Source organism: Coniosporium apollinis, assembly GCF_000281105.1.
Source record: "Coniosporium apollinis CBS 100218 chromosome Unknown supercont1.28, whole genome shotgun sequence".
Taxonomy (NCBI): Eukaryota; Fungi; Ascomycota; class Dothideomycetes; genus Coniosporium; species Coniosporium apollinis.
In genome coordinates, this window is record NW_006913290.1 from 118,401 (window position 1) to 135,931 (window position 17,531).

Genomic DNA, 17,531 nt, shown 5'->3' on the forward strand with positions numbered 1-17,531 from the left:
TGTATCGCAGGGTTGTGCGTTGTTCCCTTTAATGTACGTGGTATGAATCAGGTTAGTGGCCATGAACAAAGCGGAATTTCAGAGATCTTCCCATTGTTCAAGCGTCAGTATCCTGCCAGAGTCAAGACCACTATGGCAAAGCAATCCTGTTGTTCTGAAATAGCTCCAAGGCGTGTGGAAAGTAGTTCCAGTTTACTGGGTTGAGGACTCGTATTCAATCCGTTCCACATCTCGGACTCTATACATCAAATTGCCGTAGGACCACGGATTGCATCATTGGCTCGTCCAGACTCTGTATGCAATCGTTCTGCTCTAAGGCCTACCGTGATATCATGAAAACTTGTTCCACAAGAACCCGAAGCTTGTGTCAGAGGCTTAGTCTCAGACTCCTATGCCAAGCTCCAAGCTCCAAGCACAAAGCACACAGGCCCGAACGCCCTTTCCCCCACCCATATGCACCACATCTACTCCCCCGAAACAATTGCACAATCTCCACTTCTCCCATACACCACCCCACCCCCTCCCCCCTCCCTTGGCCCCAACCTCCTCACGCAACAAACAACTTAACCACCCCCCTAACCGCTCTCCTACAAACAGAGCAATTCTCCATGAGCCTCGCACACCCCAGACACGCAACCATATGCCCACAGTCCCAAAACACCGCCTCGAGCGGGGCCTCCCAACAAACCTTACACACATCGTCGTCCGCCTCCGCCTTCTCCCACCGCGTGACGCCCCGCCCGAACCGGCGGTCTCGCTTCCAGTTCCCCTCGTAGACATTGCCTGTTGCGACATCGGTGAAGGTGCCATGGCCGTGCCGCTGGTCGTGCGAGAAGTGCCCGACGTAGATGTCGTTGTTGCGGTAGGTCAGGGTGCCCTGGCCGTGGCGCTCGGAGAGGCAGAAGGCGCCTTCGTAGACGTCGCCGTTGTGGTAGATGCGGCGGCCGTGGCCGTGAGGGCGGCGGTGGAGCATCGAGCCAGAGTAGAATTCGGAGGAGAAGTGGTCGAAGGTGAAGGTGCCGGAGAGGAGGTGGGGGTAATTGCGGGCGTCGCTACGTGAGTGGAGGTAGGTCTGGAGATCGAGGATTTCACCGCGGTCGAAGGCCTGGAAGGGATGGTCAGCTTGAATGATGCTTGCTGTGTGGAGAACGCAACTGTGTATGTGGAAATGCAAAGGCTAAGGTGAGGTCGAAGGCACAAATGCAGAGAAGTACTAACAGCTTCTTTGGTATCCTCCGGGATGGGAAACGTGACAACGATAATGGCGCCGTCTTTGAATTCATCGTCTGCGCGGTTTTCTTCTCGGAAGGTCCGGCGTCGACGTATTGGAACTAAGTTCACGGTGCTCTTCTCCCGAACAAGCTCCATCTTCTGCTCGCTCGGCTTGTCCAGCTGCAGGATCTTCGCGATTGTCTTATCCATTCTCTCGTCGAGTTTGGCTAGGTGTGACCCCCTTGACCTCAATGTCCCATCGAAGACTTTCAGGAAATAGTACATGTGCGGTTCCAAGGATGACGTATTAGTTGGGGGTTCTGACATACGATTCACCACCGCAGGAGGCGGTGCGGCGGCAGTGTTTGCCGCATCAATCATCTCCGTATCGACAAGAGGTGGATGGATAGCGACAAGCTCTTCCGCTGCTGCTATGACTGCTGTGTTTGCAGCGTTGTTCAGGCGGATGGCTTCGGCTAACAGTTCATCTTCGACAGGGAACAACGCATCCGTAGCATCGTCGAAATCTCCCGAGTCGCTCATTAGTGTGTCATCCTGGTCTGCTGCTTGACTTGTGTGACCTGCCTCGGGTACAGCCTATCAAGGAGAGGTTAGCAAGCATATGTGCGCCGCGATCGGTGCACTCACGTCTGCAGCCATTTCCGGCTCCGTAGGCGTCTTGAGCGGCTTATCGAACTGGGTTGATAGATATTCGAGCGGGATCACGTGCAGCCAGAGGCGCCGATTGGGATAAATCTTCACGAAGCTGCCTAGCATGGCTGTCTCCGCATCCCCGCATCTAAGTTTGCGAAAGATCTCATCGTCCTCGAGCAGGAAGCCAGCATTCGAAGCAGGACCGAAATTGGCCCGTAGCGCTGATGTCTGTTCCGTGTTGAGAAACCACAACATAACTTGTCTAGGATCTTCAATACCGGGCACAAGCTGCGTGATCCGAGCCCTGATCTCCGACCCTTTCCAAAGAATGGACGACGGCAACGAAAGGGTGTATATGTGCGCAGCCTAGAGAGGTCAGTATGAGTTGCGCTAAATCTCAGAATGTTGATGGAAGAGCGTTCAATGACACTTACAGTCAGTTCTGGACTGTCGTACAGGTCGAGATAACCCGGACCTTCCCATGACATGAATGCCCGGGAGTCAATGATCTCAAGTTCATGTGTGACCTCCTCGGGTTTTGCAGCAACACTGGAATCGCCAACCTCCGCAGTATCCAGCGGTTTAGTCGCATGCTCCCATTCCGATATGTTAGAAGCCCAAGGATGATGCCGGAGCAAGTTCCGTGGCACCTCCCACTTCTCTGGATCCATCTGTTCGAGCTGCTCAGATAAAACACTGCTCTGAATATAGGTCGCAAGATAGGCAATCGCCGTACTCTTTTCTTTGTCCGCAGTACTTGAGGCTCGCTGCGCCTCATTCACTTGACGCTGTGTTAGGCACATCACAATGTTCTCGTTTCGCTTGTCTTCGAAGGTGTACCAGTTACTCCCAGGGCCATGGGGTCGAACAATGGAGCGGTATAAGCCTGATTGCAGATCCCCCTTGTGGATCACCATGCCGAAGAGGGTGTACTGAATGTCATTCACAGAAATGAGGTCGTTCAGTGTCAGTTCCTCTGTGAGTTTTGTCCAGGCCCGACTTGTCTCGTCGAAGACTTGCCGCTCGAGTTCGATGTTGAGCACGACAGGGCTCTCGCCCGGGGCTACCAATGGCGATGTCGTGCTGTCGATTGCGGACTGGACTTCTTTGTAACCCTTCACAGGTACCCGATAACTTGGGAGTCCAGTACTATGGTCCTTAGCAGTGCCAAATAGCTTAGTCAGGCTGTTTTCCATCGGCGTTCCGGCCCATTCTTGCTCAAGTTTTGTACGAAGCACCTCCCATATCTGCACCACATCCATTTTGGCGATGTCATCATAGATGCCATAGTTGAGCAGCGCAACCAGCAGGCCAGACAGTTCCACCTCTGGGTCGTCGGGATCCACCTGGCAGCGCAGATCTAACAAAAGCTTTTGAAGCTCTGTTGTGATGAACATCGGCTTCTGTCGTGCCTCGTCTGTTAGGCTCACATCTGGAGCGTTGACTCTATAGAGTAATTCCCTAAAAGGCCGCAGGAGCATCCAGATGCTCATCGCACTTATCAGGTTGCCGTCCGCTTTACAATCCACCGATCTGTTGACCATGCTTGGCAACCCCGTCATAGCATAACTATCCCACGGGTTATCCGCGCTTTGATGCTCCCCTAGGCAGCCCGTTTCGTCTTCGATGATTCGTATGTATGCGGTGAAAGCCAGTTCATCATTCCGTAAAAGCGCTTGCCGTTGGCCTCGCTGCCTTCGATGGATGTCAAAGTACGGCCCATGGAACCGAGTCCAGCCCCAATCAGGAGATCCAGGACAGAAGCGGTGAAGGCAGGATCGAAAGTAGCCGACGCGAGGTTCGCTGGGGTTGTACAAGACTACGGAGACTTGCGCAGCGACGCTCCGGCGTGGAGGAGGCGCATCGCGTAGTAGCGGTAACGGAGGTCTGGATTTGGTCGTAAGAGCCGATGGCTGCTTCGAGGTGCTCCGCCCTTGCTCATCTGCGACTTTCTTCGGTTCCTGGTCACTGTGACTGTCCTTCCTCGCCTCCTCCTGCTTGCTCTCGCCCTCTTTGTCCGTCTTCTCTACGACACTGACACACTCGACGTAGATGCTCAGATAGTCCGAGTCGTTGCCCCTAGGATAGAACTTGATTTGCCAATCGTAGCCCCCGACGTTGACAATCTCCGACTTCCTAAGCAGCTCTTTCTGCTGATTCTCCCTCGTACCATTGTACTTGATCTTCCAGTGGATACGTCCGGTAGGTCCGGGGGTGTATTCCGGGTCCTCGAGCTCCTCGAAGGTCTTGGCTTCCCAGTACTCATGGTCGAGCGCTGAGTAGTCCTCCTTGCTCTCGATCTCCTTGAGCTCTGCTTCGTCCGGCGATGAGGTGTCTTCTTCCAGCGGATACCACCTGTAGCCTGTCTCTTCCTCCTCAGAAGAGGAGTCGGACTCAGCACCATCGTCGTAGGTTGATGGTCCAGGCTCGTTGCTGTCAATTGGTGGACGAGGTGGTTGGTAGTCATCGAGAGGCTCGCCGGCCGAATCAATGGTGCTGCCGTTCGAGGTGACGCGAACGAGATTTGCGCCGATAACAGTTACGGGAGGGTGGGTGTTGGGGGCATCGAAGTCGAATGTATTGCTGACGGGAGGCGGTGGAGGCACAGGCGCGGTACCCGCGAGCTCAGCCATGATGGCTGCTGCCTCAAGCCTTGCTTGAGCGTGTAGAGTGTCGGACGTCGTGTCCATGGCATCGGCTGGAGGATGCGGTGAGTTCGGCTGCGTGGCCTGGTCTGTCTCCTCTGTGCCCTCCATATCGGAGTCTTCCCGGTCGTGATTCTGGCCTTGGGGCAGTGTCATGGACATGCTCATGTCTGTGTCTTCGGTAGGCATCGGTGGAGGGCTGAGGCGAGGCGAAAAGCGGGAGAGCTGTGACTGGGACAGGGAAGGAGGTGTTGATGATCGTTCTCTGGCAAAGAGCAGAGGCGGGGGGTCCATGTGGGCGGAACTGGTGGTGACGCTCATTGCGGCAGTCGAGTTCAACGGGTGAATGAGCAGGCAGGCAGGCACGTGTGAAGGTGAAGCGAGAGCTTGGGTAGGTATGTCAAGAGAGGTGAATAAGAGGAGATGGAGATGGGCGTGGAACGAGGGAAGAGACTCTGGGAGTTATGCGCACTGCCCAGGTGGACAACGGTACTAGTCGGTGTGAGCAGACGGGCGTTGAGGCTGCAGATGGTCAGACGGCTACCCACGCGCTTATCGTGGAGCTGCAGCAAGATCAGGGTCCGATAGAGCCTCAAACGGGGGGGAACAGGAGGCTGGAGGCTGGAGTCTGGAGTGCTACGGTACAAGATGCTAATATACAAAGGCAGAGCTCCCGCCGTTAAGAGTCTCACATTGTGTCCAGGCTGACGGCGCGGAGGTTCAAGTCAGAGAGGCTGAAGCTATCTCTCACCAGGCTACCGCCGCTTGTCTTTTCTGGGGGAGCAGAGAGTGAGGCAGAGCCCCGGAAGCCCCAGATGTTCGGCCTGTGCCATGCCTACTAGCCTCTATAGCGCAAACGTCCCTTGGCGAAGCTCCAGCCTACAGTACCTACCTAGGTACCTACAGTACGTGGCAGGTAATTTCCCCACAGCTTCAGCCGCATCTACGCCAACTTCAACTTCAACTTCGAACTGTCCGGAGCAGGAGGCCGAAGGGATAGCTATATACATAAAGCCTAAACAACACACCGCTGGTATGAAAACGCGCTACACCCTTCAGCTGCCTCTACAGTAGTCGCCTCGGCGCACTCATCAGACCGTCCGCGAGAGAGCGGTACTGTCGTCGAGCCGGTGGCTGCATCAAACGCGGCTAGCTGCATTCAAGGCTCGTTGGTGCGCCGGTACGTGTTCCGTCACGCACGCGTCTCCCGACGTCGCATCCACAGGTGGTTCGCCGCCTTGTGCTCTCCGTGAGCCACCAAGCATTCCCCCCGTGTTTGGGAGAGGATCATCCCTTCTTCACCAAAGCATGCCCACAGCCTAGGCCATACCGTGCTGCTCGCTCCTTCTACTTTTCCACCTTTGCAAATGTCGCCGCCACAATCATCGGAAACACCACCGTCGCCTCCGCATACACCTTCACACTCTCCCCATCCACCTTGATCTTCCCCCACGAAACCGCCTCGTCCGGTCTAGCACCCGCATCGCTCCCATCGAATTCCTGCGCGGTATTGATATAGACTGCGTGGTCAGCGCCATTCCGCATCAGATTCGCGTTGCAGATGTGATGCTTCACCAGCCCGCCGCCCAGGATAATCATGCCCGTCCTTTTCGCCTTCATCGCCAGCGTGTTGATCTTGCGTAAGTCCTCGATGATGTCCAACCGCAGCTGCTTCGGCGAACTCCGAAACGTGTGGAAGAACATCATGTCGCCCAGACTGCCGTCCGTGAGCGCTGGACAGAATACTGGGATGCCGTTCTTGTGCGCCCAGTAGTACACGCTGCTCTCGTCATTGATCTCTTTTCCTAGCCGGTCTATCACTTTGCTCGGCGTCCAGTACAGCGGCTCCTCGTCCTCGTGACTGGCTTCCTGCTCTTCTAGCATCCGGTCGAGGATCGGGATTACCCAGTCCTCGAACTTGCAGTAGTTGTCGTTCGGTACGATCAGGTTGCCTATTCGATTCATGCCCCTTTGGCGGAGCTCCTTGCCCGCCATGGTGAAGGAGCCGAGGTAGGTGGGGGCGAGGCATTTGATGAAGTCTTCCTCTACGGCGCCGGCGGTGGTCACAATGGCGGACACGTGCCGGTGCTGGACTAGATAGCGGAGCGTTTCGCGGAGGCCGGAGGAGATGAGGTTGGATGTGTAGCCCAGGAATATCGTTGTTTTGTCGCCTGTTTCTGTATCTCTCCAGGCACGCTGTATGTAGGGTCAATTAGGAGATTATTCTGGTGAAGTCCGTAGGGCTGGTGAAATACCATATCGTTGATAATGCGTGCGGCATCCCCAACAGCACTTGCTTGAAACCCCATGTTCGCCATTCCGGCCACCAGGTCCTCGACCGTCATTTTGCGGTCTGTGTAGTCGTTGAATTCGATGCCTCGCACTTGTTGTGCGCCTTCAGGCACAGGCTCGGAGGGCTTCAAGACGGCGTCAGTAGCTTTAGATGGCGCATCTTGGCTGGCGGCGCCGTTTATCTGCGAAGATTCCATCTTCTTCCTGAGCGCCTCCTTCACTAGCAGCTAGTAGTATTTCCCTGGATATTTGCAGACAGGCAAGACTCGTGACTTTGGGCTGTTACAAAAACGGCTGCGATCTTCGGCCCGGCAGTTGCGGCAAGGACTGCGGTTGGCTGTGTTCTGTAGTCTTTTGGCTCTACTAAGGTCTGAGATGGCGAGGATGGTCAATATCGCTTCGGATGGTATTTAGGGTCAGTCTTGTCCTGAGTATCGATGTCTTTTCGTCAATCTGCACCGGTGCTGCCGTGCGTTGTGACTTGCATCCGAGATGTGGCTTTCCTGCAAGTCGTGGCGAGTCATGATTTCCTGCAGTGGGCGGTTGACCAGGGGGTAGTGGACGCTCTAGCTGCAGAGCCTTCGCCATTCTTCCGACCGTGGAACGATGCCTCTTAAGATGCGACTTCACCTTCTAGCTGTGCCAGCATGCCTAATCGTGAGTTTTCTATGGGATGAAGAATGATAGCAAGGCATCTCTCGCAAAGGCTCCATTCGGCGCTTACGATCTTCAAGAAGGAGTCCGAAGCGAGTGCGCTAGGCATCTCTGGCATCCTTTTGGGCTTGGATGCTGATCTGGCGTGGCTTTGCTGCAGCATCTGCGCGGCTTCCTCGTCACGCGCGGATCGTGCGAAAGGAGGCAGAACTAGGCTCCGTAAAGCCAGTCTCCTAGATAGCAACCTAGATAGCAACCCAGGAGCAGCACCACAAAGACGTGCAGACAAGACTGAGGAAGAGCTAATTTCTCAGTCGAGTACATGGGCGTTTCTCTCGCCATGTCTCCGCAGGGCCACAGATGACACAGGGCCGACGTTTCAGCAAAGCGCCTCCAACGAGTTTGTGCAGATGCGCCATCCTCGTTTGTGCTGAGCCCGTGCGCATTTCTCGAACCTCGAACCTCGAACCAATCACCGCTTGGGCTTAGTGCGCCAAAGGACACCGGCGCGCCGTCCAGCAGATTCCCGGCATGCCATGCGCGGCATGGGAGTGAAATCGGTCCTTGCACACCACTGGGGCTGGCCTTTACCGGCGATGATGACTGCGGTGCCGTGTGCTGCTTTTCGTGCGCCTTCCGTCTCCTCCCCTCTACAACTCAGTGATCACGATACTTCGAAACGGCCGGTGAGGCCACGACACCTGCAAACCGACCGCTGTGTGAGCACGGGTTTCCCCCTCGCCCATTCTTCATCACGCCAAGCTCCGCGCTGGCGCTGGCGCTGACTGCGATCTTGCGGCGCCTTCAAACGTCCAGTCGACCCTTCTCCAGCCTCACAGCTTCCTGCCGGAGCCTGCACCGACTCTGTGACGGCGCCGAGAGAGAGCTCGCCGCCATCTCGCACCTGACTGCCTCTTTGCTTGTACTTTGTCGCTGCCACCGGACGAGGTGAAGTCGTTCAAAGGCCGCCTCATTCACATTTCCGTCAGCCGCGCAGCCCGGCAGCGCACTCAGGCCCTTGTTGCATTCTGGTTCCACTCGGCCTGAGACGACGTTGTGTGCAGCTGCAGCCGCACCGGGCGACCCCTTGAACCAGCCCTGGAACCCGCGCCAAGCGCGCTAACATTAAGATTCCCGATCTAGCCACAGTGGGAACCGAGGGTCTTCGATTTCGGCCCTTGCAACCTCTGGAACACAGCTGCCAGAAACCCAAACACCCGACAGTGACGGTCTTGAGGCGATGCGCGGTAAGGTGTCATAAATTTCTGTATTGACGACTTTCCGGCCTGCGCTTAACACTGTATTGGGAGCCGTTGGGACCCCATCGTCGAACGCGACTGCCTCTTCCTGCAGTCGGCAGCTGTACCGCCTTTCATATCACGCTTTTGTCACGGCCCTGCGCATCACTGGCCCCGAAGCATGTGCATCTGCGCTGAGTTATCTCCGGTCGACTCGATAAGCGCGAATACGTCGGTCGCGCCAGGCTGAACATGTCCTCTCGCTTTCCGCCAAGCGAGAACCGCTACACACCCAGAGACCGCTCGCCGCCAAGATACCCTGATCGCGGGCCTTCTACGCACGCCAGCTCTGCTCTCTCACGCCTCGGCGACTCTTACAGGACGGACCAAGATGCGAACCGCGGACCAGCAGCAGCGGCATCGAATCGGGAAGTGCCTCGAGGCCCGAAAGCGCAGTTTGATGCACCATCTTCAGTACCCTCAGGACCCAGACGGAGGGGCATCCCTGGACGTAGCGAGTATCCTTCCTTGAGAGATGCGCCTCCATTGAGCGATGGGAGAGGTCGGGGAGCGCCAAGGGAGCGCGACCACGATTTTGATCGGAGAGAAAGGCGTAGCCCTCCACCGCGTATCAGGTCGCCTCCGCGGTTCCGGGATGCCTCACCGCCGAGGGGAGCTGACACTTTCCGAGGGCGCAGAGATTCGCGGGACGGCCCTCTATCTGCTGGATCCAATTTCTCTGACCCTTCCGCTACTGCCTTCCATGCCCGGGGTGGTTTTGGCAGAGACCGTGGAAGGGGTGAGTCTTCGTATCGAGGACGTGGAAGAGGCGGTCGGTTTGTGGAGGATCGAGAGCGCGATCTGTTTCGGCCAAGAAGCCGGTCACGTGAGCCTCGCCGGGAACGTGAGCCATCGAGAGACGGCCGCGACGTTGACCGTAGAGACGATCGAAGGACTGATCGTCGGGACGATGAGGGCCGTTTGTACAGCGGAAATCGGGAGGTGGACAGCTACAGGGCACCACCTCCACCAAGTATGAGACCAAGCGACTCAAGCGTGCGGCAGACGGCTGGGACTACCGATGCCAGGCCTGGCGGAGGTACCTCGACTGGGCACTCTACTCCACAGACATCAACTCACCAGAATTACAATGAGCGGCCAAGCGTGACAGACCATTTGCGAAGTTATCCCCCATCTCGAAGAGCTTCGATCATTCCCGACGCACCTACCATTGGTAAAGAACCTCGTCGAGAACCAGAGAAGCCGGATTACTTTGCTGCTCGTGCAGTGGCATCTAAAGAGAAATACGGGCCCCGTACGTCGACTCCTCCACCTTCGGCGCCAAGTGTACCTTCCTTCGGCTTCGGCGGTCCCACCTCCAATGTCTGGAGAGCGCCCCAGGCCGAGACGAAGCCATCTCAAATAAGTGTACCTGCACAGCCAACACAACCCATGCAACCCGCCAAGACTCCAGCAGCTCCGCTCATCGCTCCGCCCATCGCTCCAAAAGCCCAGCTTTCGGCTCTTCCACCTACTGGACCGAAAGCCGCCCGGATGCCGGATAAGCCTGCCATAGAGAGTAAGGAAGTCAGCACCGCTGCTCAACCTGAGCCCTCCAAGCAGACAGCTATTCCAGCCGCTCCGTTGCCTCAAGAGCCCTCAACTGCATCCGTAACCCCCGCTAAAGAGTCTACAGTCACTGCACCACCAACGCGAGCCTTCCAGTCCACTCCGCCTCTAGCCCCGGACGCTCCCGGATTCCTTCGCGCTCCTCCAACAGGACCTCAAGCTTCGATCAGATCTCCCACACAGACACACGGAAGGATACCGCCGCTTGGGCCGCGTAGAGATGTTTCCCCAGCCAATGCGAACGCCAACGCTATTCCGCTTGGCCCCAGAGCATCACTTTCGATCGATACGTCCCCTAGGGGTGCATCAATACCAACAGGTCCCAAAGCCGAAAGGCCGCCGCTCACTGCTCCTGCTGCGCCTAGAGTGCAGCTGTTTGGACCACCCATCGACAGGCCGCCGCCCCCGCCTCCGCCGCCTCCGCCAAGGGCTCCAATGCTTCCTACTGGACCGTCTGCAGGACTATCGGGACGCGTAGTTCCCGGAAAGAGCATGCAATGGATTCGGCCTGGCGCCCCAACGTACCCAGGCGCACCATCGTACGCCTCCAGACCGCAAATCATTCCAGCCAAGCGCGATGTCGCCGGAGAAGAGAAAGACAAGCAAGTTCTTCATGTATTAGGTGCAGCAAAACATGAAGCAGAGCGTACAAGCCAGGCCGAACGCGTTCCCGCTCTACCGCGTTCCGAGTCGAAAGCCGACAGCATCTCGGATGGTGCTACCGCTGCAGAGATCGTAGACGCAAGCATGGTTGATGCACCTACCTCTCAAACGAAAACTCCAGAGCCCGCTTCAAGCTCAAGAAAGGAGGATATGGACGATACTAGCGAAGAAGACGATGGTATGGCTTTCGATGAAGCGGAGTTCCCTGACCTTGCAGAAACGTTCGAAAAAGAGAAGGCCCGACTGGAATCTAGCAAGATAGACTTAAGTTCGAAGTATCTGCGCCCCGATACACCGCTGCGGCAGCTTACACGCCTTGCTGGAATCACGGTGCACGACCTCAAAGTCGATAACGAGTTCGCCGAGCCTGAGACACTACCCCTAGCAGCAGTTCCAACCACTGAGACGTCTGGGGTGGATCAAGGTCAGGAGTTCAGTTGGCAGCTTACGGCCGTGCGTCGACAGAGCCCCGAGTCCGTCCTTACCCCGAAGACGGAAGAACCTGAGGACATTATTATGTCTGACGGCCCCACAATTCCCAAAGAAATCACTGATGACCGTGAAGACAGTTTGGATATGAGCTCGCTTCCGTTCCTTGCTAAGGGTCCGCCGACGCCATTGTCAGACAAGGACCAGGATCATTTTGCCCGTAATCAAGATCACGTTGAGATGGTTAGGGAAGAACTTGGTCGGCGCTTCCTCTCTGCAAAAGCGGACGAGGAGCGACTCGAGAAGGATTTTGTCGCAATGTACAGGCTGTGGAAACGAGAGTTTCTGCGGATGTACAGAGCGGAGGAGGCTGAAGAACTGGAGAGGCAAAAATCGGCTGAGCCTCTTCCTCCAGTGGCTACCACGGAACCTATAGCCACCCCTCTACCAACTCCATCGATTGAAGGCGGTCGTCGCGCTCACAAGTTTAGCAGCGAGTATGATATCCAGCTGGCGATGCAAGAGTCCATGAGGGAAGCGGAAGAACTTCGGCAGAGGCAAGAGCGAGAAGCAGCGGAGGCCAAGTCTGGAATGGAGAAAGAAGCAGAATTGCCCGATCTGTTGACCGCAGAAGAAGCCAGCAAGCGAAGGTTCATCGATACCAACCAGCTTCGACAACCTGGCCAAGGGACAACGGCCTTCGACCTTGAGCCGCCGGAAGACACTTTCACTCCGGAAGAGCACAAACTGCTGGTGCAGGCCTATCAAGGCAATCCGAAGAAGTGGGGCAAACTTGCCGAGTCGCTACCGAACCGTACGTACAAGGAATGTATTACCCATTACTACGCGACGAAATGGGCCAGAGAGTACAAAGCCAAGGATGGTCGGAAGAAGGCTACCAAGTCCAGAATAGGCGTGAGGAAGGGGCCCGCTCGGTTGAAGTCAAGCAACTTCTTAGCGGACTTAGGGCGTAGACCGGACACTGAAGAGGATGACGCAACGCTTGCCACCCCAAGCGCCGTTTCTACTGACCGCAGTCGGCCTCGGCGCGCCGCCGCGCCCATCTTTGGTGACAATAACTCAGAGTTGGAAGCTACACCTGTACCTACACCAGGGAGAATGAGGGGGGTGACCGCTAGAGAAAACAATGGCGAAGGTACTGCAGAGAAGCCGAGGCGCACAAGGGCTGCGAAAGAGAAAGTACCGCGAGGGCGAGGAAAGAACCAACCGCTTGCTGCCGCACCCTTTCCTAGTGGCGTCTCACCTCAGAAAGTTGACAAAGAGCGAAAGGAAAAGTTTTCTACTCTAAAGACCGAAGAATCTCTCCTTACCGCAAGACAGCTGGCTGAGGAGCATGCTTTCGCCGCAATGCAGCAACCACCACGCCCGACTGAGCAACAGACAGGCTACTTTGATGCAATTAGCACGGTAGCGGCGCCAGCGGCGGTGTCAGAGAGGCCAAGGGCTTACAGTAATCAGTCCCGGGCTGGGCCATCCAGCTACTGGTCTGTCACTGAGACGACGGACTTCCGTAGGTACCTTGCGCATTTTGGTACTGACTTCAACGCGATTGCTAGTGCAATGGGTGGCTCCAAGACGGTTCAAATGGTAAGTCCCGTTGTCAACATGCCGGCTTATTTCAAGTGGAAGAAACTTACAACCTAAGTAGATCAAGAATAACTACACGCGCATCGTTAAAGATAACACCTATCCTGATACGGTGGTCGCAGCAGAAGATGCGAATGCACGAAGGGCACGCGGCGAGGATCTCGGTCCTCCGCCAACGCCAACAAATGCTCCAAGACGGCGGTATGAGAATATATCCGCACTGCCGCGTGCACTCGCACCTAATCGCGAAGTCGTTGATCTCGACAACTCCCCTCCCTCCCAGCCAAGTATGCCAACTCATGCATCACCGCCACAACTTCAGCCCCCAACGAGATTCCCAACGCTCGCTCAAGCAAGTTCAGTGCCGCAACAGCCGCTCAACCCAACGCAAGGTGTTGCCAATGTACCTGTACCAGTGTCACATCCTCAACCTCATACGCAGCAACAGCAGCAACAGAGGGATTACCAACGCCTGCATGGACCGCAAATGGGATACTTTTCGGACGTTAGAAATGAGCCCCGACAGTCGATACAATCTCTGTTCAGTGCACGTCACCATCAACCGGCTGCACAGCAAGACATTCCGCCACAGCAACAGCAATCGCAGCTTCAATCACAACAGCAGAGCCTTCACCAGAGTCAACTTCAGCTTCAGGTGCAGGCGCTAACAGAAGCACAACGAACCCGCGAACTGGCTTTGCAGCAGCAGCAACGCGACGCTCAGATAAGAGAAGAGCAGCTCCGACAGCAGCAGTTGCGCGAGCAAGGCGGGCCGCAGCATGTGCCGCGACCTCATTCCTTCGCTGGGAGTCCTCCGCAGCCGCATATTGATGGTCCAGCCCAATCCACACCGCCATCAGGTGGCTTGTCATTGTTCAGACCGCTTCCGCAAGAGGCCACCGCGCGCCAGCCTCAACCTCTGTCTCATCTACGGAGCTTAATGGATCATCAAAATGCTGCCCTGCAGCCCCTGCTCGACAGACAACAACCGTCTCCGGCGCTGCTTAGAAGTGAGATACGGCAGCCTCCCATACCCACGCAAACGCCTGTGCAGACTCAGGCCGCTCCTCGAGCTGCTCCCGAACCCCGGAAGACATCCAATCTGTTTTCAATATTGAACCCCACCTCTGCAGAATCAGAAGAACCGCGGCCAAAGAAACGCTTTAGCGATCACGCCGTTCCTCAGGCTGGCCCAAGCATGTCTCTACCGCCTACCTCACAACAGCAGCCAGCGCTACTCCCGCAAGCAAATCATAGGGATTTATATAACGACAAACAGCCATCGCAGCCGCAGTTCGTGCGTCCAGGATTCAGTCAGCCGGTACAAATGCGCTCTCCTCTAACAGCTCCTCAGGGCTATGATGGAGCCAGGGATGGTAACCTAGCCGCACCACCTCGAGACAGCTGGAGCTCACGGAGCGCTTTCGGTCAGACTGCAAGCCAGCTAGCACAACCTCCGCAGACTCACTCACCACATCCTCAGTTGCAACAGCAGCCACAGCAACAGCAACAGCAACAGCAACAGCCTCTGGCAGAGCCTCGACGAAATGCAATTGGTGATCACCGTGCAATGGCCTTTGGTGCTTTAAATGACCCGAGACAACATGCGCCGTCCCCTCCGCCCCATCCCCAGCATCCTGGTTTTGCTCATTCCCGTACCCCCTCATACACTCAGCAGCAACTACAGCAGCAGGGACGAGAGCAACCGCAGCCGCCGGCATCTCAGCTGCCAGGCCGGACACCGGAAGCCGGTTCAGCGCGCGTTCTACAGGCAAACCCTTACGCGCAAGTCGAGCCACCCCGCCCGCCTCCGCATCAGCAACCCCAGCCTGGAGTCAGTCCACACCTGCAAAGTCCAATGCTCCGCAACGAGCAAGCTTACACTCAGAACCGTGACCAACACTATCCTGCTACCGAAGCTGCCTTACCCAGAGGCGTCGGTGGCGTTGTTAACAGTCTACTCAACCGGGGCCGCGATCCGACCGAGCAGGAGAGGCAGCTGCAGTACACCGAAGCTCTGCGCAAGCAGGAAGTAGAGCAACAACGAGCAAGGGAACAGAGCGCGCGCGAGCAACAAATTCAACGCGAATGCGAAATACGTCTCTTCCAGGAACAGCAGCAGCAGCAGCAGCAGCAGCAGCAGCAGCAGCAGCAGCAACAGCAGCAACAGCGCTATGCATCCATACCCCAACAACACCGGGATCAGCCGCAGCATCCACCCTTCGCCTCGCCAGCAAACCGCCACACACCTACCCAGTTCGGCGAGGCGCCCCGTCCACCCCCTCAACCCCGCCAATCCCAAGCCGCATGGGAGGAACAGCGCGCCGCCTCCGCCCGCCCCGAATTCGACCACCAGCACTCGCTGCTCCGCCAACAACGTGAACAAGAAGCGGCAGTGCGCCGCGATCACGAAGCTCGAATCCGCCGTGAGGAGGCCGAGCGCTCGCGGCAACAGCGCTTGCGCGAGCATGAGGCGCGGCTGAGAGACGAAGAGGGCTGGGTGCAGCAGCCGCCCGCCCGGGCTGCTCCGGCGGTCCCTCAACGGCATCGCGAAGACGAGGCGCGCTTTGGGGGCGGGGATGTGAGGATGCAGCAGGAGGCGTGGCGCATGGGCCAGCCGGAAGCGAGAGGGCCGAATGAGGGGAGATGGAGAGAGGAGGAGGCGGGAAGGAGGGAGAGGGAGGAGGAGCAGTTGAGACGGAGGGAGAGAGAGCAGGCGGCGAATTTGTTTGGGGCTGGGAACAGAGGCGGGCTTTTTGGTCCAAGATGAGGATGAGATGGCTGTGGGTGTCCGTAAGATTGGATTTTTCGCGTTGAAGCGGAGGCGTTGGGGGAGTTTGGACTAGTTACTAGGGCCGTTGGAGCTGTGGACGTTGTTGAGCGTGGGCTGGCACCTTGCTGTGTAGACATGAGAGAATGAGAGGTTTAGAATACTTTGTTTCTACGTACGGTACGCGTTGCATTGTGACTGCTTGTCAAAGTCGCAATCTATTCCTGCTTTTCCACCACAGCCTATGGAGATCCGCATTCAAAAATCTTCATTGGTCGTAAAAACCCCGGCGCTTTCCAGGTCTCATTTTTGACATCAATCAAGATACTGCCCCTTCCAGAATGAACAGGCCGGCTGCTCTGGCTCCTGGGTCGTCAAGGGATCGGACTAGCACGCTATCTTCGCCTCGCACAGCCGCTCAAAACTGCGTGATGCTAAGAGTGTCAGTGATGGTTGCGCTGGCATCCACGGCCATTTCAATGTGCATGGCCGCACCTGTGGCAGTTATTTCTCTCCGATAACTCTCAGTATCTGCAAACCTGAAGGCCGGGCTTAAAGTCAAGCAGGTTTGGGCTCATATACCCAAAACTTTTGCATTTCAATATTGTACAACATTTTACAGGAATGGCTCAAAAACAAGGCTGGAACGCTAGATCAAGAAACGTGAACTGAAGCGAGTGAATCTGAGAACAAATGAGACTACTTTGCAACCCATAACTTCTCTTCGTTAACCGTTATTCGTTTTTTCTCTGCACCCGCAAGACCTTCAGTATCGTACAGTCTTCCGCCTTTTATGTATAGTCTAGCGGACAGGCGTGGGCTGCTTCTAGTCGCCTAGGCAAGGTTGCAGACTTGAAGGTTAATGCCGCCGTTCTGAGATATATATTAGTCTCCCTCTTTAAAACTAGGACAACAATCGCTCGAAGCCTTACGTTCTGGGAAGAGCAGCAAGCAGTCTCTGCGTTGCACACACCGGCAACGACTACGTGCGAAGATTTTAGCAGAGCTTGTAAAGTGATACTGTTTTTCGGGAGGGAGCGGCACTCACTGGGAACGCAGCAAATGCCGACTTGGACCAAGGCACCGCCGAGGACGGTGGGGATCAAGGTATTGCAGCACTTGGCATTCTGGTTGGCAGGGCAATTGGGGTTGCGCGCCTCAAGAGGAGCGCCCTTGACGGCCAGAGCAGCAGCAAGGACGGTGATGATCGTGGTGAATCGCATTTTGATTAATCAGTGATGCCAGAAGTTCGATTGACTTTGGAGTTGATCCACTCGATCTTTGACCGCTCGAGCGAGTAGACTCTGGATCTAATTAACGATTTAACCAGGCTAGCCGGCTTTGGAGTATCTAAACTGTGGTACGAGGGTCTTAGCAGGGTGTTATATTATTTAGTTAGCGGTAAGTGGATAAAGGAAGCTAGTGGAGCTTTAGGACGGTAGTAATTAGATAAGAGAGAGTATAGAGGTAGTGGATACTACTCTACTATATAATTAGCTAGTAGTTACCTTAATTAAAGCTTTAAACTCTTCCTCTTACTTACTACACCGTAATAGCGCTTATTAACGGTCTTACCGCTAGCTAATATACTCTTTTCTTATTAGTTAATACTAAAGACGCGTGTATATAGCTTAGTACTATACTTTCTAACCTATTCACACCTACTAACTTATCAGCAAATCTTTTAATGCCTCGGGAAAATCGAAAACCCTCCGAGCGCTCCGAGGGTCCTCTGAG

General features: G+C 55.8%; 4 protein-coding genes across 4 annotated transcripts; 2 read left to right on the forward strand and 2 right to left on the reverse strand.

Annotated features, from left to right (window-relative positions):
- Positions 1–547: 547 nt before the first annotated feature.
- W97_05774 (uncharacterized protein) lies at positions 548–4,832 on the reverse strand (the record flags this gene model as incomplete). Its single annotated transcript, XM_007783656.1, has 4 exons — positions 548–1,105; positions 1,219–1,809; positions 1,861–2,232; positions 2,301–4,832. The coding sequence occupies 4 exons, from the start codon at positions 4,830–4,832 to the stop codon at positions 548–550; spliced, it is 4,053 nt and encodes a 1,350-aa protein (XP_007781846.1).
- Positions 4,833–5,858: 1,026 nt separating this feature from the next.
- On the reverse strand, positions 5,859–7,000 carry W97_05775 (deoxyhypusine synthase; the record flags this gene model as incomplete). Its single annotated transcript, XM_007783657.1, has 2 exons — positions 5,859–6,707; positions 6,767–7,000. The coding sequence occupies 2 exons, from the start codon at positions 6,998–7,000 to the stop codon at positions 5,859–5,861; spliced, it is 1,083 nt and encodes a 360-aa protein (XP_007781847.1).
- Positions 7,001–11,071: 4,071 nt separating this feature from the next.
- Positions 11,072–13,081, forward strand: W97_05776 (uncharacterized protein; the record flags this gene model as incomplete). The annotated part of the gene is made up of 1 exon (XM_007783658.1): positions 11,072–13,081. The coding sequence occupies one exon, from the start codon at positions 11,072–11,074 to the stop codon at positions 13,079–13,081; it is 2,010 nt and encodes a 669-aa protein (XP_007781848.1).
- A 1,801-nt stretch (positions 13,082–14,882) lies between these two features.
- W97_05777 (uncharacterized protein) lies at positions 14,883–15,794 on the forward strand (the record flags this gene model as incomplete). The annotated part of the gene is made up of 1 exon (XM_007783659.1): positions 14,883–15,794. The coding sequence occupies one exon, from the start codon at positions 14,883–14,885 to the stop codon at positions 15,792–15,794; it is 912 nt and encodes a 303-aa protein (XP_007781849.1).
- Between the last annotated feature and the right edge of the window lie 1,737 nt (positions 15,795–17,531).